At 45.9% G+C, this 23,062-nt stretch overlaps 1 protein-coding gene across 19 annotated transcripts in view; it reads left to right on the forward strand.

Annotated features, from left to right (window-relative positions):
- The window catches only part of TENM2 (teneurin transmembrane protein 2), a 1,285,801-nt gene that overhangs the window by 1,178,288 nt on the left and 84,451 nt on the right, over positions 1–23,062 (forward strand). For all 19 annotated transcript variants that reach the window (XM_054556187.2, XM_054556189.2, XM_024247419.3 and 16 more), the window contains one exon: positions 3,772–3,918. In XM_054556187.2, the coding sequence (XP_054412162.2) occupies positions 3,772–3,918 (147 nt within the window). The remainder of the gene's footprint in view (positions 1–3,771; positions 3,919–23,062) is intronic.

A 23,062-nucleotide genomic window follows, 5' to 3' on the forward strand; every position in this document is an offset into this window, starting at 1 on the left:
CATCTCTACTAAAAGAAAATGTATATACGTATATACATACGTATATATATGTATATATGTATATACGTATATACATATATACATATATACATGTATATGTATATACGTATATATGTGTATATGTATATACGTATATACACAGAAATTCAGCTGGATGTGGTGGCATGCACCTGTAGTCCCAGCTACTCAGGAGGCTGAGGCAGGGGAATCATTTGAACCTGAGAGGCGGAGGCTGCAGTGAGCCGACATTGCGCCACTGCACTCCAGCTTGGGCAACAGAGTGAGACTCCATCTCAAAAAATAAAAATAAAAACTATAAAGTGTCTTCAGACAATACCTAATGTTTTCTGGAGAGAAATAGGGAGATAAAATTGCCTTAGCTGAGAACCACTGGTATAGGGTCATGATAGAACCTGTAGTCTCCAGGCAGCCAGCTCTCTCTAGCTCCATAAAAGAGGAACCAAACCGGTATGCTTTAAGGGGCTTTATATTAGTGGTCTTGGAGGCAGGCAGTACCAGCCTGAAATCCAGAAGACTTCCTATAGGAGACTTCTTGGGTGCCCCAGTATAAGCCCATTAGCCCAATCCAACTTCAGTTATAGCATCCTCTCCAGAGAAAAGCCTCTACCTCATACCCATTTTGCCCTCCAGACTAATTACTTCCTAGGTTTTGTTTTTCCTTAAGCAGAAGCTGGCTTTGCACTTTGCAAACACAAAGGATCACTTCCTCAGAAGGCCACCAGTAGAATGAACTTGTGCTGGGGTTAGCTTGGGGTTGCCTAGCAACGCCATGCACCTACCAAGGCTGTTTTCTTCCTCTTCAAGCTAAAAGCAAAGTCCTGTCCATTAATTCCCAGCTGCCCTGAAACTCCTCAGAGATTTGCCAGCTTCCTACTGTTCGTGTTTTCATCTTCCTCATGTGATATGGAGAAAACCTGCTACTGTGGTCTGTTTATTTCACTTCAGTTGGTCGGCAAGGGAAGGTTGGGGAGGAAGCAAGAGAGGAAGAGAAGGGGTTAAAAAAAAAAAGCCTCATTCAATCTAGAAATGTATGTATTTTGAGTGCGTATCTCTGACTGACACGCTAGTGTTTTTTGCAGATTTAAATTTGATGTAGCGGACGTGGGTTTCCTATACAATGAGGCTTCTGTTGACACATTGGACATGAATTTAGTCAGACATGAGACCTCAAAGTAGCTAAATAACAAAGCTCCACCAAATAGATACCATGCTGAGCAAATGTTGGTAGGTCTGTCATTTAGTGTATTTTCCGTGATCCATTCCCCAAAACTCTACCAGTAGAAATTGTTAAAGCTGAAGGTAGCTGGAGGTTGAAGAAATTCTCTTTTCCTTGAGAACCTGTGAAATGTCCCTTGGTCTTTTCCTACTGAGCTCATTTTGTTCCTGCAGAAATGTTTGTGGCATTTCTCTGCAACTGGGGATGGCTTTCCCTCCACACACCTTCTCATGGTATGAAGTGAACAGGGGTTTTCCAGGCAGGACCACAGTCAGGAAAAGAATGGAAATGTGAATCTGTGCTTTGTGAGAAGAGGTGTGTAGACCAAACAAGCCTTTCCAGGTGTGCAAACACTGGTGCTTTACTTGCCTGCTGGACTTAGTGCCAGGCTGTGCAACAAAAGAAAACGGATTCCCTGGTAAGAGTCTCCTTATTTGCCCTCTCAAGACAGCTTGGCTTCCCTAGGGACTGGCCCACATAGGTCTCCTCTGTTGCATGCACTCCTCGCTCAGATCCTAGTCCAATACCACCTTCTGGAAAGGATGAGAGGCAGCAAGCACTGAAGTGTGAAACTCCTCTTCCTAAAGAAGTAAAACTTAATTGCATACCCTTGAGACCTTGCTTCTTAGGAAGATGCCTTTAAATTCCCACCACTGGCCAGGCATAATGCTTCATGCCTGTAATCCTAGCACTTTGGGAGGCTGAGGCTGAGGCTGGAGGGTCATTTGAGGCCAGGAGTTCAAGACTAACCTGGGCAACATAGCAAGACCCCATCTCTACTAAAAAAGAAAAAAATCGCTGGGCATGGTGGCGCACACTTGCAGTTCTAGCTACTTAGGAGGCTGAAGCAGGAGGATCACTCAAGCCCAGGAGTTCAAGGTGGCAGTGAGCTATGATCATACCACTGCACTCCCGCCTGAGTGATAGAGTGAGACCCTACCTCAAATTCCCACCACTGCCATATGCACATATTAGGTTTATCAGCATTCTCATAAGGGGTGCTCAAGAGAAAAGAAGGAAGATGCTAGGTTGAAGGCCTCTGGAACACTGGAGAGAGGAGTAGGGGAGATGCATGCTTTTGATCCACAAGATTTGGGCCAGGAAGGTTTCAAATCAATTACCTCCATCATTACAAAGCTTTTTATCCTCTGCCATGGCCCAATCCAGCCTGCACTTTATGTAGTTTAAAAATAGACGTAGAAAAAGATGGAAACAGAGATGGTGGCAGAGGTAGAGATAGGACTCGAGATAGATATTCAAGGAAATTACTTTCTGGGGAAAAGTAAATTAATGGTCTCTGGGGTAATTTAAATTAAGTAAGAAAACATATCCCAAGTGCACAACTCTGCAAATTTACTAGAAGTCATTGCATTGCATTGTACACTTAAAACAGGTGAATTTTATGGTGTGTAAATTATGCCCCAATAAAGCTGTGAAAGAAAAATGAAAACATGTCTAGGAATTCTTGCCAGCACATAGGTTTTGTGAGTGTGGCCACATCCTAGTAGTTCTCTGCTTCTCTCCTACCTGTTATGAAGAGTCACGGAGGCTCTGCTAGTGAGACCTTTCCCATGTCTCTTTAGTGCACCTCCTTTCTCCACTTTTCTCCCCCAGGCTCCCTTTGTCCAAACTCAGGTCAGGAGAGTGCTGGCTGCAATTGTTTTGGGTCCTGGAGTAATCAGAAAATTACACAGGCAGCCGATTTTGCACAGGCAAGTGAGCGCATGCATACACACACACACACACACACACACACACATCAATAAAGGAAAAGAAATCCACAAAATAAGAACTACCCCTACCCCACCACCCTTCCCCAAGCACATATACTTTTTCTTCTATCTTTCCCCAATTCATGGCACCCAGCATCTATCCCCTCCACAGCCTTTGAATCCTGCAGTGTTTTTAAATTGTGCCATAAACAGGTTGAGTGATAAGCAGCCAACATCTTTAAGTGCCCCTTAAAACTAAATATTACCTGTACAAGCATATGAAAATAGCCCAGCAGAACCGTCCAGTTTTCGGTCATGAGAAGCTCATGATAATTCTATGTAAATATATCTTTAAAACTCTGAAAGATGGCGGGCACTTTGCCTCCATCCTGGGTTGATAGGGAATGTTTTCTCTTCTACAGAAGAGCACTTCTTACAAAAAGAAAAAAATGAAAGAAAGAAAAGCTTCCTTTCAGTAGCATCAATCCTGAGCTATTGGCTGGAAACCACAGCCTAGCTAGTCTGGTTGTCAGCTCAGCACTGGTTTAGTTGTCTGGGATGTGCATTGAGCTCCCCGCTTTGGGAAGGTTGCCTCTGACCTAGGTCAGTTGTCACTGGGGATCCCCTGCATCTGCGACCCCACTCTGTCTTGCTACTGCATGCGTTGCCTGCTCCCCTGACTCTGTGGAAGGCAGGCGCGGGCCCCACTGTGAGGCTGGCCCAGCGGCTGCCCTGCGGCCTTGCTCCCCTCTGCATGGCTCCCCTGCTTCCCCAGCGCGGCCTCACGTCCCTCCTTCTCATCCTCTCCATTTCTCCAACCAGATGGCTGCCCTGACTTGTGCAACGGTAACGGGAGATGCACACTGGGTCAGAACAGCTGGCAGTGTGTCTGCCAGACCGGCTGGAGAGGGCCCGGATGCAACGTTGCCATGGAAACTTCCTGTGCTGATAACAAGGATAATGAGGGAGGTGAGCACGCGTCTTCTCATTCCCAGCCCCTAAGAGCAGAGCGTTGTCCATGCTTTTGTCATAAGTCATTTTCTTTCTGAAAGACCTCCCCTGCACTATTGTCAAATGTTGTTGTAACACTTTCTTTGAAGCAAATGCAGCAGAGAACAGGCGTCCTTATGCCGGGGGGATCTCTGGGAGACACCAGCTGGAGGCACTGGGGGTTGATGCTGGCTGAGAATTCCCAAGTGCCCATTGCCACATAAAGGTGGCCGGGCCCTGGCGCTGCCTTCAGGGTCACCGGTCCTGCCAGACCTTTCAGGGCTGGGGATAACAGTCAGTGACAATGAAGATGACAATCTATGCCTACCGCACAAAGCTGTCATAAGCAATGCCTGCTGCCTTCATCCTTACAGCCCTTTGAGATGTCACTTTACAGATGAGGAAACCGAGGCCTGAAGAGTGATTAAGTAACTTTTTTGAGATAATTAATTCAACCACCATTAGTAAAATTGAGACCCAAACCAACCGTGGCTGCAAAGTGTCTGTTCTAACCAGTTGTCGGCAAACTATGGTTCATGGACCAAACTGGGCCTGTAAGCTAAAAATAGTTTTAACATTTTTAATGGCTGGGGGAAAAAATCATAAAAAGAATAATACTTGATGATGTGAAAATTATGTGAAATTCAAATTTTGATGTTTATACATTTTTAAACAGCTTTATTGAGGTATAATTGACATATAAAAAGCTGTGTATATGGCCAGGTGCGGTGGCTCACACCTGTACTCCCAGCACTTTGGGAGGCCATCACCACCATCAAGGCCATAAACATGTCCATCACCTCTCAAAGTTTCTTCCTACTGACTGAACTGAGGGTCGGGCTGCTTGTTTTCAAGGTCCAATAACAAGATGCAAACAAACTGGGAAAGTAACCAGAAATAAACTCTCCCAGGCACAGGGAGAAGGCCAGAGATAATTCGCCAGACCAACTCAAAATTACAAAGTTTTCCAGCGCGTATGTACCTTCGAAGCTATGTGTCTACGTGTAAGTGTGCACTCATCTGAAGACACAAGTGACTGATTCCATCTAATCTATAACTAAGGTTTGGGTCCTGGAGACCTTCCTCCAGAGCCTCAGTAAATTTGCTTAGCCTAGATGGGTCCTGGTGACAGGGGTGATTACCCTTATCTTGTCTCCAGCTAAGGTGTGGATGTCTGGGGAGTTCCTTCAGACTCCCAGTAAAACTCATTTAATCCTAAATGGGTCCTGGTACGAGGAGCGTAAGAATTCCTGCATTATCTTGTGAAGGTTCAAGGCCCAGGAAAGGCCTAGGCAAGACTCTTGGTGAGCTTTTGTTACATTCCAGCCTTTGTGTAAGTGTGGCTCTTTCCGCCTTTAATATTTAACCTAACCATTCATTCAGCGCCAAAACAGTTGTCATGGAGGCCTGCCTGTTCAGCTGTTGGTGAGACCTGGCCTGCCACACTGTTGTCTTTGTGATTATTGTTTCTGGGGTGATTTTTTGGTTTTAGGAGTTTTTGTGGTAAGGACATTTTAACATGAGATCTACCCTCTTAGCAAATTGTGAGTATACACTACTTTGTTAGCCATAGATACTATGCTATATGGTAGATCTCCAGAATGTATTTATCTTGTATCACTGACACTTTGTACCCCTTAACCCACACCTCTCCATTTATTGGAATATAGCCATGCCCATTTGTTTATGTTTGGCCTAGGGCTGCTTGCACTCTCCATGTCAGAGTAGAGTCATAACAAAAACCACTTGGCCATCAAAGCCTAAAACATTTACTCTCTGGCCCTTTACAGGAAAAGTTTTCTGTCTCCTATTCTAAACCTCTGAGCTGAATTTCCCCATGTTCCTTCCTGATGGAGTGCTAAGATTCTGGGGCTAAATGAGGTTGGGTTAGCATGTTGGCCACCTGATCTCCTAAGAATGCTGTGGAATGTTCCGTAGACTTTAGTACAGGTCTGTTATCCACCCCCGCCACAATTACTAACTGATCAGAATTCACTGGGGGCAGAGGTTGTTTCAGAGTGTAGGAAGATCCATGAGTCCAATCATTTCATTTAACAAAAATGTATTTAGTGCCACCTTGGACCAGTCATTGAATTCTAGGGATATCAATGACCCAGTCAAAGTCAGCCACTGCCTTCGTGGCCCCAACAGGTCCTTTCAGTGGTGTCCAGAGCAGGGTGCAATCCATCGGGGTGGTGGATGAGAGTATTAGCTATTCTATTTTTATTTTTTCTCATCCTCTTAATGGGTATTTTGCAGTTTCCATAATTTATGATTGCCATTGTGCCTGTATGTAATTTGTAAATAAACAGATGTACATACACTGATAGGAGCACACAATCAAAACAGTTTACAGACCTGATGTGGTTTACAGAGCTCCCATTCATTCATTTTCTCTTTCCTGAAACAGAGCCAAAGAGAAGGCACTTTAATTCATTTTTTAACAAGTTAAGGCATAACTACATAATGCATTTTTTTTCCAAGTCAGAATCGCACGACTTTTGCTGGTAAGGTTCACTGTTTTTCCTTCTGTCTCCCTGGGGATTTCACTGAGCACAGCGGTTGCTTACAGATCAGCTTCTACTTCCAGAAAGGAGCTGCTCTCCTGGCTCCCTTCCCTGTTCCTGGTGTCAGCAGCTGAAAGCATAACAAATGGCTGGAATGCCACACAGAGGGGAGAGAGGAAACTCTGGGGGACTGTCTCCCCAGCATACCCTGCCTTACCCACCTCCCTCCCCACCAGCCCTACCGCTGATCCCAACTTCCACCCGGCCAAAACCAAAATCCTGAAGTGATGGAGCTAAAAGAGGCTCACAGGGTCCCTGGGTCTAAGGGTTGCCCACCAGGCACAATTCAGGATCCCCCCTGGCTGGCAGAGACAAAGCAGTCCAAAGGCAGGGCACAAAAGCAAATGAGGCAGTGATTATGCTAAAGACAATAATGGCCTTGTTATGGGAACTATTAAAGCAAACCTCCCAAGGAAGTAATTAACCACAAAGAAAAAAAAAAAAGGCTGCAAGGTGTTTATAAAAAGAAACTCCCAGTTATTTCAGAGTTGCTCATGTCAGGTGGGAGGGGTAGACACCAATTCTCTCTCACCTGGCGTAAGCAATTCACAACTAACTGAGTTCTTTTTTTGGAGGCGATTCCTCCATGTAGAGTATCCATTTTATGGTTAATGACTTCCCTAGGAGGTGTGCTAAGCACTTTGCTGTTTATTGATAAATATTACGGTTGCTCCTCATCAACTCCAGATCCAATCCTGCAGCACACTAATTGTATCACTCTTTTTGTTTGGTTGGGGTGGGGGTGGGAGTTCTGCCCTAGTCTCTGTCCTGCTTCGTGAGTTCTCAGGAAGGGCTATGTGAGTTTATAAACCTGGCAGTGGGTCAGAGAGGCACCCAGGCAGAACATGAATGCAGACCCGGGGAGCAGCTGCAATGAACACATTTGTTATAAATTTCATGAACGGGCAAAATAATAGAGCAATCTACCAAAGTGGACTGGAAAAGGCAAATCACTTTTCCATCTAGAAACACTCTACTTTAAAAAAAAAATCTGTTTGAAGGGATATATATATTTTTTATTTTAAACTGAGATAGATATAGATACAAATACAGATAGAGATATTCGAAACCTTTAACAGCCTTTTTTCAACCTGGGTTCCTCTATGAGAGAAGCCCTAATACTTTATGGCCACTAGTAGTTCTGAAACTTCAGCATGAGGCAAAACCACCTTGATTCAACACAGAGTGCTAAGCCCTATTCCTAGAGCTCCTGATTCTCTAAGTCTGGGGAGGGCGGTGCAAGACTGAATTTCTAGTAAATATCCCAGCAGTGCTGACGCAGGGGACGCTGATGCAGGTCCTCTTTGAGAACCACTGTCCTAAGCCATCCGTTCTATGTAATGAATTAGCTTCTCTCCTATGCATCTAGAATGGTACTGGATAAAGTACCTCCTTTGGAAGAACTGAGAAAACTTTCACTCAAATGTGCCCTGTAGTCAGCAGTGTTGAGATGACAATCCCTGTTGGAGAAGGCTGCCTTAGAATATCCCCGCCAAAACAGTTTATGCCGACTCCCCGCCTTCTCACCCCCTTGGCTTTCAAAGTCTCCAAACACCCCCAGTCATGTGACCACCACTCATGTAACCTCAGGAAGCAATGGCTGATTCTGAAGGGACAAGCCATACCTGCCTATGGCTACTAAAAAGAAGTGGAAATGGTTCAGACAGACATGGCAGCTGGCAGACTGTCTTTTTAATAGTGAGAGATCTTCACTTGAACTGCTCACCCCAATTTGAAAAAGAAGAGACTCAGAGAAATATTTTTGCTTACAGAAGACAAATACCAGCTCATTAAAGTCTGAGAATACACACAACATGTGCACCAAGTGACAGGCGGATAATATTTAATTATCACCACCAAGACAGAGGTGTGAGATTTAGTTCATCACAGCCAGGGGTAGGAGAGAGGGTGTAGATTTCCTCTAAAAGTGGGAACCGCAAGGTGAGGAGGCATTGTTAGACCGTCTGGCCTGGTGAGACAGTCCTTACTCCTTCCCCACTCCCCTTTATCACCCTGAACTTAGAGTCAGGAGCCCTGGCCCTTCCATCATTTCAAGCCGGCATAGGAGTGAGTCTGAAGCTCCTGTGGAATCCTATGAGATGCTTTCTCCCATCTGTGGGCAGCGGTGACAGTGGAGACCAAGGGAGGTGATGTCATAACCACATCACCTGGAGGTAGGGGTAGGAGGAAGCCCTTTTTAGGCTGAGCTTGTCCTCAGTCACCCCACATCACTTTCTTCCTTACTAAACTAGGAGAGATATCTTTTCCCCCTGTTGCGTTTCAACACAGCACTGAAAGATGTTTTGCACCTTCTCTTTCACGTCCCTGGTTTCTGAACAGGTGACACTGTATCATCATAATTGATTGAGGGCTTGGGCTTCAGAGTCAGCCTTTGTATCCCAGCTCTGCAAGTCACTTTGCTTCTCAAAGTCTCAGTTTTCTTATCTGTAAAATAGGCATGGCAATGCCATTGTCACTAGCTGGTGTGAAGTTTAAGTGAGAAAATGCATGTGATGTATTTTACAAGACACCTGGCTCATAGATGCCCTCACATATTGGCAGCTGCTAGCATTAACATTATTAATATTAATGTTATTTTCTAGAAAGGAGACTGAATTCATATAGATGGAACCCAACCAATAATTTTTCCAGTGTACACAACCACAAAGATTCTAACTTTGTGCTTATTGAACTTCAGTGCTGCGTGACTGTGTGGAGGGCTTGTTTAAAAGTCAGATTTCTAAGCCCCCACCTTGGAGGTTCTGATTTATTAGTCAGATATAGGATCCAGGAGTCTGCGCTTTTACCACGCACTCCAGAGTGTCTGATACAAGTGTGTTTGCTCTGCAGATGACATTTTGAGATAAACTTTTTAAAATAATGGTTTTCCCTGGGTGGGCTGACCCAGCCTAATGTCATAGTGCTTACACCCCAAACCCTTTCCCCTAAAATCCCCAGAACACAGGAGTGCAGAGAGGAGAGGGGAATTTTATTTCAAGAAGAAATAAGTAGCTGAAAAGACATGAAGTCTGTGCATGGTGGCTCACACCCATAATCCTAACACTTTGGGAGACCAAGGTGGGTGGATCACTTGAGCTCAAGAGTTCAAGACAAGCCTGGGCAACATGGTGAAACCCCGTCTCTACAAAAAATAGAGAAATTAGCCAGGCAGGCATCCTGGCATGCGCCTGTAATTCCAGCTACTCAGGAGGCCGAGGTAGAAGGAGCGCTTGCTCAGGAAGTTGAGGCTGCAGTGAACCATGATTGTGCTATTGCACTCCAGCCTGGGCGACAGAGTGAGACCCTGTCTCAAAAAAAAAAAAAAGACATGACGATATCTTTATGTTTTGGTCCTTAGTGAATGACTTCAGTATGATTTAGAAGTTCTCCATTCTTGGGTGGAGAGTTGGCTGATGTTTGTTTCAAAGTTTAAAAACCTTTAACTCTCTGTCATTAGGGTATGAAGTCATCTATCCACTCATCCATCCATCCAACCATTCATTAGCTTATTCATTTATGGTTTAACAAACATTTGTTGAGGGTTTACTAAATGTTAGACCCTGAAAATAAGCCTTTAGAAATACTAAAGCAAACATGACGTATGTCCACAAAGAGCTCACTATCCATCTATAAAGATGGATAAACACATTGTTATTATTATTATTACAGTCCAGCATGTGAGAGGTGACAGGGATGGACCATCTTATTAGATGGCAATAGTTCAGTGGGAGCATAGCAAAGGGACTGTCACATGTATGGGTGTCAGGAGCACGACGTGAGAGAAAGCGCAGCCCATTGTTAAGGACAGGCTCTTCAGCTCGTCTCCATGGAGTGTCCTCAAAGCCACAGATCTGTGTGATCAGTAACCCCTGGTAGAGGCTCTTCAGGCCACTAGCAGTTACTGCAGTTCCCTCTCTAAATGAAGGACTCCACGCTGGCTTCTCTGCAGAGCAGTATTTCCCACCCTACCTCCATCTGCAAGGCTTGGTTCCTTGCTTCACTCCAAAGGAGGCTGCCTTGGGTTAAGAGACGTGGATGCTGGCCTGAGCTCCGGGCATGCCATCCAAGGCACTCCAGCCAGGTCTAAATGAGGAGAAATAACACTGGAGTCTGTCCAAAGCACTTGGAACAGACAAAACTCACCCCTCGCCCGCTGCCTCCTCCTGCTCCCTCCCCATCCCGTAGCCATCCAAATTGGTTTGACACGATTCAGGAATGCTCTTCCGGCATTCATCTCACTTGTTAATTAATAACTCACCTTGTCTGTGCATTTAGCAGAGCCAAGCTAGTGACTTCAGGGACTCCAAAAGGGTTCTGGTTCCCATGCCCAAATAGTCCAGTTTCTTCCTCCAATGAGAGACAAAGCTTGATGAACCCACTTTAAATGCCTTGATTAATGTATCCCAATCATGTTGATGGATTGGTTGGGTGGGGGACAGCTTAAAAATACAACATTGAGCTATTAATTGGGTTGGATGAGGATTCCCTTTGCAGTACAAAGACCTTGTGGCAAATGTAGCTGGAGCCATAAACAGAGTCCCTGATTAGCTCCCAGAGAGAAAAGCAATGTATCTAATGCTTAGGAGGAAAACTTGGCCTTGAGGACACTGCCAGCTGGCCAGATGCTGGATCTCTCTTCTTTAGGAGGGAAGCGGAATTAGCCTCAACTGAGATCTTCAGGGAACACATAACAACAGGGATCTGAAATTATTCTGGCTCTTCCAGTTGAAATAAGATCTTTGACTTCCTGGGCATATTTGACTAGAGAATCTTCTGTTTAGAAAACTGTAAGGAAGGGGTTCAGTTTTCTTTTATTCCACTTTTATTCTACTGAGGTTTAGAAAAAAGAACCAGCTGCGCACAGTGACTCACACCTGTAATCCCAGCACTTTGGGAGGCCGAGGAGGGCAGATCACTTGAGGTCAGGAGTTTGAGACCAGCCTGGCCAATATGGTGAAACCCTGTCTCTAATAAAAATACAAAAATTAGCTGGGCATAGTGGCTCACACCTATAGTCCCAGCTACTCAGGAGGCTGAGGCATGAGAATCGCTTGAACCCAGGAGGTGGAGGCTGCAGTGAGGCAAGATCGCACCACTGCAGCACTCCAGCCTGGGTGACAGAGCAAGACTCCATCTCAAAAAAGAGAGAGAGAGAGAGAAAGAAAGAAAGGATGGAGGGAGGAAGGAAGGAAGGAAGGAAGGAATTCTCTTGCATATAAAAATAATAATCAGTAAGATTTTTGAGAGCTTACATGTGCCAAGCACTGTGCTGAGCTTGCTCTGCACCTGGGTTACGGGAACAGCCTCCCAAGTGGTCTCCCTGCTACTCTTCTTGCCGTCTGCTCTCTGTTCCTCCACACAGCAGCCAGAGGGAGTGTTTTAGTAGGTTGATGGCAAAAGTTATTGTGGTTTTGGCCATTGAAAGCAATTAATTTTGCACCAACCTAATACGTTGTAAATCTCATCATTCCGTGTTCTCAAAGGGTTTCTCATGGAGTTAGAATCAAAATCAGATGTTTTTTTCACCTTGGCTTAGAGGGCCCTCTGTATATCCCCTGCCTTGTCTCTGACCTGTCCTCCCCCATCCTCTCCGGAAGCTCTGCCTCATCCACTCTGGCTGGTGTTTAGACTGCACAAGTGCAAAGATTAGTTCTTCTACCCAAGGGTCTTTGCTAGTGCAAGGTGGAAATGCTCAGTCGAGGCACATTGTATCCCTGGCTCATTGTAGTCATTCAGTTCTCAGCTCAAATGCCTGAGAGGGACTTACTATGAAGTCTTCCTCTGTCTCTCTCCCATCAACCATTAGTGTTTCCTTTATGGAAATATCGCACTCCTAAATTTTCTCACGCTGTTATTCTTGTTTGTTTCTTCACACTAGACTGTAAGTTCAATGAGTCTATTTCATCATATTATTTTCGTTATACAGATAAGGATACAAAGGTTCAAGAAGTTAAGACTCAGAATAGGCCTTTCAGCTAACCACCATGATATGTGGCTTTTCTCCTTTAAAACCATTGGCTCATTTTTTCTAAAACACTCAAAAAATTTGGACAGAGTCTCTGAAAAAGATTCAAACAAGTACAGAATGTGTGTTGCTGCAAAGAAGCCTTAGAAAAAAAACACCTCAAAGACAAAACTTTTCCATTGAAAACCTTTTCCTGGTACATGTAATTGACCATTGAATTAGTTGTCTTTTTTTTTTTTTAAAAAAAGGTGTTTAAAGTTTATAATTTACCCAACACAGCACTTTCAGTCTTTTTTAATCAAGTCTTTATTAGTTTAAATGGTTATTAAGTGTCTCTTAAGGGATTATGTTTTTTCCCCCGATTAGATGACAAATCAAATATTCATTATGAAATTGTGATGAAAATGCATAATCTGAAAAAAATTTTAATCGTGTAAATCACTATGGACTTATTTTAGGGAATTAAAGGATGAAAACGCAGATTTCACCGGTGGCAAGGAGGTAATATTGATAGCGTTATGTTGGCTTCCTGTATTTGTGCCTTGGCCAGAGTCTTGCCCTAGATGGTGGCAGGCACACCCCTGCCATCCCGCGGTCTCTGTGACCAGCATTTGAATAAAGAGGCAAGGTCCTCATGCCATCACTAGCTCTCTTGCTCCCACAGTCTTCCCCCAAGTCCGGACCGGTGGTTCCCTCCCGGGGCAACTCGCTCGCCCAGGAACATCTGGCAATGACTGGAAGCATTCACGGGTCATGGTAATGGGGAGGTGGGGAGGTGGGGAGGTGCTACTGGCATCTAGCGGGTAGAGGCCAGGGTTGCTGCTAAATGCCCTACACACATAGGAAAGCCCTAAATCAAAGAATGATCCGACCCAAAATGTCAATAACACCAAGGCTGAGAAATCCGATATAGACATTTAATGTCCCAGGAACACATCTGTCTGAGGGACCAGAGGGTCCCAAAACAGGCAGTGTCCATGGGCCTGATTTGAAAGACGTGATGTCCAAAACCTTAAGGCATTGAGCCCTTACCAAGGGCCAGGCCTGTGCTAAAACTTCATCCACATTGCCTAAATAAATCATGACAATCCCCACAAGAGCCGTAAGAGTCTCTCATTATCCTTTATATAGAAGCAGAAACTAAGAGCCAGAGAGGACAAGTGGCTTGTCCAAGCTCCCACGGCAAAAACATAGCCAAGCCAGGATTCAGAACCTGGGTCAAGAACCCTCCTCTGGGCCCCTCACAGCACCTGAGTGTTTGTTGTGTTTGGGCTCAGAGCAAGGCAGAGCATAAGTGCTTGAACAACCTCCGCCCCTCAGAAACACGAATTTTGCAGCATGCTTGAAAATACCATCGGCGTTAGCTTTTCCTCCAGTTTTGGATTTGGAATGCATTTTTGCCACAAAGTGCTTAGGCACTGAAATGCCAGGGGTGAGCAGGGGAGAGTTGAGCAGTTGGACTTTAAATAGCAAGGTGTTAGCAAGCAGCACAGCAAGAGCAGCTGCCTAAGGCCTGTGCTCTTTTCTTTGACTTTCTATCTTCTCAGCCAAGAGCTCTGGGGGATTGGAGAGGGGCCAGAACTCTGTGGCCGAAAGCAAATCCAGAGAAAACTGCGAGGTGTTCCTCCAAACCTCTGTGCCTAATGCTTCTCTTCCTCCCCACTCACAACCAAGACCAAACCTTTCCAAGGTGATTCTCCTCCTCTGCCTGTCCTCAGGGTATGTCATCATGGAGCTCTCCCCACCCCCTTCAGTTTCCTGGAACTCCATGGCCACATGCACTGAGGCACACTACCTCTTTCATTTATGAGAATCACAGGATGATTTCATTTATGGGAGTCTGGAAATGTCAGATGCAAAAAGGCTAAAATATAGAGTCCCTGGCAGCTGCAAAGCCCAGGGAGGGAAAGTCACTTACTCAAGGCCAAGGAGCAGGCAGGGCAGACCTATAACTGGAGTCCTGGTTTCCTGGCTCAAAATCCAGTGTGCTTTTCTCAATGCTACGTTGCCACCAAAAGGACCCAGTGACCCTCAGGAGAATGGGTGCATGTCACTACTGGTTGGAGCCAAGATCTGTTTCAGACCTGGGACCTAGATTAGAATGAGTGGAGGCGCCTAGGGTACCTCACAGTGAGTGCCACCTTCACTTTTGCCCCCCCTCACCCCCTCATTCAGCTCTTCCTATTTGCAACCCTGCTCAGACCTCTTGTCATTGATGGCAATGACAGAAAACACCCTCCCCCACACCGGCCATACTCCTGGACAGACCACTCACCACCAAAATCATTTATTCATTCAACAAACATATACCAAGCCCCCACTCTGTGGCAGGGCATGTGAACGAATAAGACTCAAACTCTGCCCATAAAGAATCCTCTGTCTGGTGGGAGGTAAAATACACACTAAAGCTGTCACTGCAGAGCCACATTTTAAGGGTCCATAACAGAAGTAAGGCCAAGAGACCATGGCCGCTCACAAGAGAGGCACTGAAGACTTCCAAAATAGGTACAGCTTGAATCTTAAAAGATATAAAGGAATTAGGCAAGGAAGGAGGGAAAAGCATTGTGAATGAAGGGAACGGCAAATGCACAGAGGCAAGGAACAGCAATGCCTGTGTGGGGACCTCTGAGAAGCCTGGTACCTTGCAGCCTAGTCCACGTGGAGAATGGAGGAGGATGAGGCTAGAATGGGGTTTGCATGCAGTGCTGGGCAGAGCACAACACAGCCAGCATATTTGTGCCTCCCACCACATAGCATCTCAGTCTTCAAAACTGCAACCATGCCTGCCCTTCAGACAGAAGGCTGATATATCTGCTTGAGTTATTATAAACACACACACCACAGCTGAGAAGCAGGCATGGCCTTTTGTTATGTTGCCTCCACTGTGCATGGGCATTCTTTCTCCCACGGAGAGGAGACAACTTGGCAGGGTAGTCGAAGGCTTTGGGATTTGAGCTTCAGGTCATGTCCCAGCTCCTCCACTTCCTCAAGATACGAGCTTAAATTTAAGCTCTGTCCTCTGTAAAGTGGAGCTAGGGCTAATTTCTACCTCATAGGATGCTGTGAGGCTTAGATGAGTTAATGGACGCAAAACAGTCAGCACAATGCTTCGTATATGTCTCATACGTCAGTGAGCATCAGAATCACCTGGAAGGCTTCATGCACAGATGGCTGAGCCCCACCCTCAGAGTTTCAGATTCAGTAGATCTGGCAGGAAGCCCAAGAATGCGCATTTCTCACAAGTGCCCAGATGATGCTGACGCGTTGAGAACCACTGACTTAGCGTAATACGTGCTTTTTGAAGGGAAGCTCAAGTGCTGGCAGAGGGATTCCTCTGAGCGTGCCAGCCCTGGGCCAGCTGATGAGGAGAGACAGGCCAAACAGCTCTGCAACCTGAGGCGTTGGCCGCTTGATTAGCATATCGACCTTGGGTACGTTCCTGGGTTCACTGAGGTCCTTGCCACAGAAGCTTGTCATCCGGAAAGGAGTCAGGGCTTCAACTTTCCAGGATCCATCCTCCTCCTTCAAGAGTGTTGGAATAAAAAAAATGTGGAAGGAGTTTGCTGGGAGAGAGCAGTGATAGCTGGCCCTGGTTCCTTGCCTTTTATGACATTCTGCTGCTTCTCCCATACCCCCTGCCCCACTTAGGACAGGTGATGCTGTGCCATTTACTGATGGGGTCCACAGACTTTGGAATCACACAGACCTAGCTGTACATTCTGACTCAGGTTCTTACTAGCTGTGCTTCCTTGAGCAAAGGACCTAACCTCTCTGAGACTCAGTTCTCTCATCTGTAAACTGGAAACAATGATATCAACCTCATTGGCCTGTTGTAAGGTTTGACTAGAAAGTTTATAGACAGCAAGTCAATGCCCCTTTATTTAAATGGCTGCTCTAAGTGTTTGCATCTCCCTGTATGATGTGAGTTCAGAGATTCTAAAAACATACACTGCCTCCCAATAAAAAAAACTCATCATTTCAAACAATACATACATTTCAAAATCAGGAACCCATCTTTTGATCCCTGTTATAATACATTTCCCTCAATTTCATCCCCACTGGCTCTGGAATGAGTGCTGTCTTCCCTCAGAGGTCATGAACCGGTGACCCCCAAGCTGGGTGGGTCACTGCCATGTTCCGTTTAGCCACATAGGCTTACAAAAATCTTTGCATTCATTGCGGACATTTAGAGGATTTCATTTAACTAACAAAGAAACTGAGGGCCTAGAGGTTAACTTGCCCAGAGTCAAACAGTGGAAGGGCTGGGATTGGAGCCCAGTTCTTTTGATTCTAAATGTCTTGTTCATTCTTCTCTCAGACCCTTTTTCTGAAAGTAATTTTATGCCAGGTGTGCCAGAGAGTCCAAAGCCGCTAGGTATCTGGGGTCATGCTGGAAAAGAGGAATCCATGGAGAAGACAGATGCAGAAAAGAGAAACAGCAGTCCTTGGAGCAAGCTTCTCCTGCTTTTACTTCTGCCATGCTCACTCAGAAAGCTTGTGGCTCAGGGAGTGTGCAACCAGGGAGAAAACCCCAGCCTACCTGGGGTCCATCCCTCAAAGTTTTAGCCCTTTGACGAGCAACACTAATATCATCACTACCCAGCTAGCACACTGTCTGCCAGGGTGGCCATTGCATAGGCCTTTGACATGCCTGCCCTCTTTGTCTATGCATCTTGCCACACAGATTTTGGGATGCCCCCTTACCTGGCCTCTCCATTCCCTACTAGTAACCCTTAAGGCCATGATTTCTTAATAGCTTTCCACCTCCACTCAGATCATGCCAACAGCTTCTCTGGGCTGGACTATGGGTCCTCCAGCTTTAATCTGTTCCCCACAGAGCAGCTAGAAGAATCCTTTTAGAAGTCAGATCCTATCACACCCCTGCTCAAGCCTTGCCAGGGCCTCTCATCTCCTGTAGCATGGCGCCCAGGTTGCCGCAGTGGCTTCCATTGCTCTGCGTAAGTGAGTCCCCGCTTCCATGCTGATCTCATTTCCTCTCTCTCTTCCTCGTCCTCTCTCTGCCCAATACCTGCCATCTTGCCATTCCTACAACTCACAAATACACTTTCACCCTAGGCTTCTGCACTTGCTGTTGCCTCTGCTCAGAGTGTTCTTCTTCCAGATGTTTCCATGACTCATTTCCTCATTTCGTTTAGGTTTCCACACGAACATCACTTCTTTAGAGAGGCCCTCCCTGCCCTCCCTGTCTAAAGCAGAAAATCTTCTCCTTCATCAGTCTCCAGCCCCTTACTCTGCTTTACTTAGTATCTTCAGAACACTATCACTCTAAGTCCATCATGCATTCATTTGTTTATTGTCTATTTTCCCCCTCTAGACTCTAGGGCCATAATCACAGGGTCCTTGTCTGCCTTGGTCAACTCATTGTTACACGAATTGAATGAGTAAAAGCTTTCATGAGAAGTGTTTGGGATCGGAAGCAATTGTCTTTTATTCAATAGATTATTGGGAGATAAATACATTTCATTTTAGGATTTCAAAAAACATGCATACAGTGACACCCAAGTGACTATATACCGCTGATATCGTTTTATCAATGCAAAGAAAATCCAAATATAAAATACATCTTTTCTTTTCAGTAAGGCATGAAGACGTGGTTGTACTGCTCTTCATCTGTATTATTGACTTGGCCTCATCCTGTCCATTGACTTCGTATGGGTTGGTGCAGTAGGTATGCAAGCCTCATAATCCTCCTTTAAAACAAGAGGAAAGGCAGAGGCTGCTGTAGATTGTTCTTGGGTGAACTCCGACCTCCCAAACTACAGCTTGCTGGAGAAGCATAGAGTAGGGGAGAAGAACAGCAAGTCTAAGGCTGGGCCAGCTGCGTGTGAATCCCAGCTTCCCCACCCACCAGCAGCTGCCCAACCTTAGTCAAGTAACTGACCCTCTCTAGGACTGAGTTTCTCCATCTGAAAAGTGAAAGTTAACAAATGGTTACTATACAACAAGTCCTTCTGCATACAGTTTATTTGATTTTTTTTTTTTTTTGCAACAGCCCTGTTAAGCTGGTGTGATTATTTTTATTTTACAGATGAAGAAACCTAGACTCAGAGAGGTAAAGTAACTAGCCCAAGGCCACACAGCCAATATTTTGCTGACCTGGGGTTGAACACAGATCAGCTGCCTCTAGATCCTGTGATCATAATTGGCAGTATGATACTAATTCCTAGTACCTACACCATAGAGTAGATGCGAAGATTAAATGACAGCCAGGCACAGTGGCTCATGCCTGTAATCCCAGCACTTTGGGAGACTGAGGCAGGAGGATTGCTTGAGCCCAGGAACTTGAGACCAGTCTGGTCAATATAGCAAGACCTTGTCTCTACAAAAAATTAAAAAATTAGCTGGGCACAGTGATGGGTGCCTATAGTCCCAGCTACTCAGCAGGCTGAAGCAGGAGGATCTCTTGAACCCAGGAATTTGAGGCTGCAGTGAGCCAAGATTGCGCCACTGCACTGCAGCCTGGGTAACAGCACAAGACCTCACCTCTAAAAATAAACAAATAAGTATAAAACAAAATAAATGAGAAAATCTCCAGAGAGTGCTAAGCACAGTGCCTGGAACATGGCAACAGCCACGTTTAGGAATGACACCGTTTAGAAATTAGTACTTCCAACTCCTCTAATTCCAAGGAAGCTCGTAGAATAGCCAAGTCCGGGCCCTTCTCCCAGCTGGCAGTCTGGGGTATTTCTTTATGCAGCAGAAGGAGAAGCATCATGCCCCCCCTACTAATCCTCTCCACTCTGGGGCCAAGCCTCCCATCTTCCCCCCAGGGACAAGGTCTCCCCTCAGGCGGAAAGTAACTGTTCCAGCTTGTTGCTCAGAGGTGTCGGTGGTGACAGCCCCTTTTCTTTCTGAGGGACCCAGCAGGTCACCGTCTGGCACCAGGCTGCCACCCCCTGCCGGGCCTGGGCTGCGCTGGCCGTCGGCTCAGTTCTGTGTGACCTGTCAGTGGGCTCTTTCAAATGGAGGTTGATGAGGAACAGAGCAGGGTAGACCAGGCAGCGAGAGGCTAGGAACAGCAGGCAGAGGGCAAGCGTTTGGGGAAATCAGAAGCCAAGAGCAGAGGCCCCTGCTCTCTGTTGCCAGTGGTTTTTGTAACAGCAAAGTGGGGAGACAGCCGCAGCCAGGATAGAAATCCCCCAGGTATAAAAAACGTGGCTCTAGGCTAACAAGCGTGAGACTGTGCCAGAGAGGCCTGTCAGAGGCTGTCCAAGGTGGGAAATTTCTGATCAAATGAGATCATTCCCAGAGGCCCTTTCTGGGTTGAGAGTCAGCAGGGGTGGGGCAAGGAGAGGAAAAGAAGGAAGGGGAAAGAGAGAGAAAAAATGACTAAGAAATGAACATGTTTTCTGAAGCTTCAGTATTTCCCTTCCTAAGTCCTATGACATTCAGAGGGTACCTATATATGGCTGTGACTGCTTCCAGCCCCCTGTGAAGAACCGAGAACAGAAGTCAAGAGGCTTTGGAGGAGGCCGGGCATGGTGGTTCACGCCTGTAATCCCAGCAGTTTAATTCCAGCACTGTAATCCCAGAAGTCAGGATGCTTTGGGAGGCCGAGGCAGATGGATCACTTGAGATCAGGAGTTCGAGACCAGGCTAGCCAACATGGTGAAACCCCATCTCTACTAAAAATACAAAAGTTAGCCAGGCATGGTGAAGGGCGCCTGTAATCCCAGCTACTTGGGAGACTGAGCCAGGAGAATCACTTGAACCCAGGAGGCGGAGGTCGCAGTGAGCTGAGATCAAGCCACTGCACCCCAGCCTGGGCAACAGAGTGACACTCTGCCTGAAAAAAAAAAAAAAAAAAAAAAAAAAAAGAGGCTTTGAGGTAGACAACCAACGTGTGAATCATTAATCACTTCTCCATCATTTACTAGCACTGTGACCTTGGGCAAGACCCTTAAGCTCTATGAACCTCAGTTTCTTTATCTGCAAAATGAGGATCATAGAACCCACCTCAAAGGGTTCTTGAGAGCATGACTGGGTGCTGGCTGGATCGAAGCACAGCACAGGCTGAGCAAGCACAGAGGGGCTTAAGTGGCTGGCAGAGGGCCAGGCACTTAATTGTAAACTTAAGTCAAAAGTGTGAACTGGGGCAGAGAGCTGACCAAAACATTCTGCAGCCCAGTTTCCCAAAACATAAATCACCCTCTAATAGGTATGTAAATGGTTACTCTCACTAACTGCCTTAGATAAAAGAGCTCATATATACATGCTCGTACAAACATGTCATGGCAGAGGGTACAACAGGCTCCTGTGTGTTGGACACTCAGCATAGCAGTCACACAACCTTACACGGCAGCTTTGTGTAGGATTTTGTTCCAGAGTGCAGCAAACAGGGTCCAAAACCCAGTCCTACCACTTAAAAACAGAGTGGCCATAGGTGACTTATTTAATCTCGAAGTCTCCCATTCCTCATCTGTAAACAATGATGTTAATATCACCCAGGATTCTAGTGGTGTCTTAATAAAGTCATGTATTTAAAGTACCTAGCCCAGTGCCAGGCACCCAGGAAGCTCCTCCTGAGCACCAACCATTGGTTCTCATTAGACATGGTTGCCCTTAATGTTCCATTGTCCTGCTGACCCCAGGATGTTTTTACCTAGCACAGGGTCCCCACTCTAAAATGCACTGGCCTTGGGAGACACTGGGAGCTGGAGGACAGGTGCTCTGAATTGATGTGCTAGTAGTACCGATGTGGTTTGTGTTGGGCCTGATCACCCAAAGCCCTGCACTTTATAGGAAGTCAGTCAAGGATGAGACTGCCACTTGCGACTATTGAGTAGGTAGAGGTATGGCTGGTCCTACCAGGAACAAAGCCCCCAAACCTAGAGCGCTGTGTTCTCATGAACTGTTTCCCAATGTGTATGGCACTAGATGCAATTGCAGGGAGAGGCTTGGAGCCAGAAGGGTCCATGGTCAGGAAATGCTGTGTACTCCATGACAATATTAAAGACTCATAATGTGTATCCATGTATCAAAGCCTCCAGGAAGTCCTGCTGTAAGTTTAACTTTGTTTAACTGACGCCCAAATTATATTTGATGGCAGATCCTCCCCTCCCACCTCCACGTTTGTGTTTCAGGGAATGCGTAGTAACATCCTGCGGGAGACAGGGTTTGGAAAAACTGTTGTAGCCCCTCAGCTGTACTGCTGTGGATATTTGAAGGCTTTTTCTCAGTCACTCAGAACAGAGGTCTCAAGCTTTAGTGAGCAAAATAATCATTCTCAAGAATCTTCTTTAAAATGCAGATTCCCGGCCAGGCACGGTGGTGTACACCTGTCATCCCAGCACTTTGGGAGGCCAAGGCGGGTGAATCACCTGAGGTCAGGAGTTCGAGACCAGCTTGGCCAACATGGTGAAACCCTGTCTCTACTAAAAATAAAAAAAAAAATTAGCCGGGCATTGTGGCGGGCGCCTGTAATGCCAGCTACTCAGGAGACTAAGGCAGAAGAATCACTTGAACCCGGGAGGCAGAGGTTGCAGTGAGCCAAGATGGCACCATTGCACTCCAGCCTAGGCAACAAAAGTGAAACTCCATCTTAAAATTTAAAAAAAAAAAAAAATACAGGTTCCCAATATTTAGACTCAGGAATTCGGTACGTCTGAGTTGATGGCATCTTAACACCATACCAGAGCAGGTAGTCAGGGATCACAGCTTCAGCAACGCTGGCTTAAAGCTTAGTCACTGGAAATACGGTGCTCAGAGCAACAGCATAGACATCACCTGGGAGCTCATAAATAATGCAGGCTCTCAAACCCCTCCTTTGGACACGGGATGAGAATCTACCTTTTAACAAGATCCCTGAGTGATTGTGATGCTCATTAGAATTTGAGAAGCATTGGTTTAACAGGTTTTTGTCGATGGCATTTGTTTTTGGTTTTTGTCCATTAGTTGCTGGTGAAGAACCACTTGTTAAAAATAACTGGACAAACACTATAATCCCCTTGTCAAACATTTCCCCCAGTGGCTTCAAGGTACAGCCTATTAAAGAGAGGCCTTACCTGAATCAGATTTCTGCTTTTGGTAGCAGAGCCTTGATTTTCTCAAGCAGCCCTTGCTTTTTTTTTTTCCCACATCCATCCTAAAGAGTAGAAGAGCCAGCAAACAGCTTTCACTGGGGCCTCCTCTCTGCCAGATCTCTGGTCAGACCTGATTCATCTTCCATGACTGAGTCATAAGAAAGGCCAGAAGGTGGTTTGGTACAACGATCTCTGGACTTGGAAGTCAGAGTCTGACCAAAAGAGTTGGCAAGAAGTAGGAGGAAAACTTCCAACAGGTCTTCCAGAAGGAGTGCAAATACAGTTTTACTTCTTTTTTTTTTGAGACAGAGTCTCACTTTGTCACCCAGGCTGAAGTGGAGTGACGCGATCTCAGCTCACTGCAACCTCCGCCTCCCGAGTTCAAGCGATTCTTCTGCCTCACCCTCCCAAATAGCTGGGACTACAGGTGTGCACCATCATGCCTGGCTGATTTTTGTATTTTTAGTAGAGATGGGGTTTCGCCATGTTGGTCAGGCTGGTCTCGAACTCCTGACCTCAGGTGATCCACCTGCCTCAGCCGCCCAAAG

The sequence above is a fragment of the Pongo abelii genome, chromosome 4 (assembly GCF_028885655.2).
Source record: "Pongo abelii isolate AG06213 chromosome 4, NHGRI_mPonAbe1-v2.0_pri, whole genome shotgun sequence".
Taxonomy (NCBI): Eukaryota; Metazoa; Chordata; class Mammalia; order Primates; family Hominidae; genus Pongo; species Pongo abelii.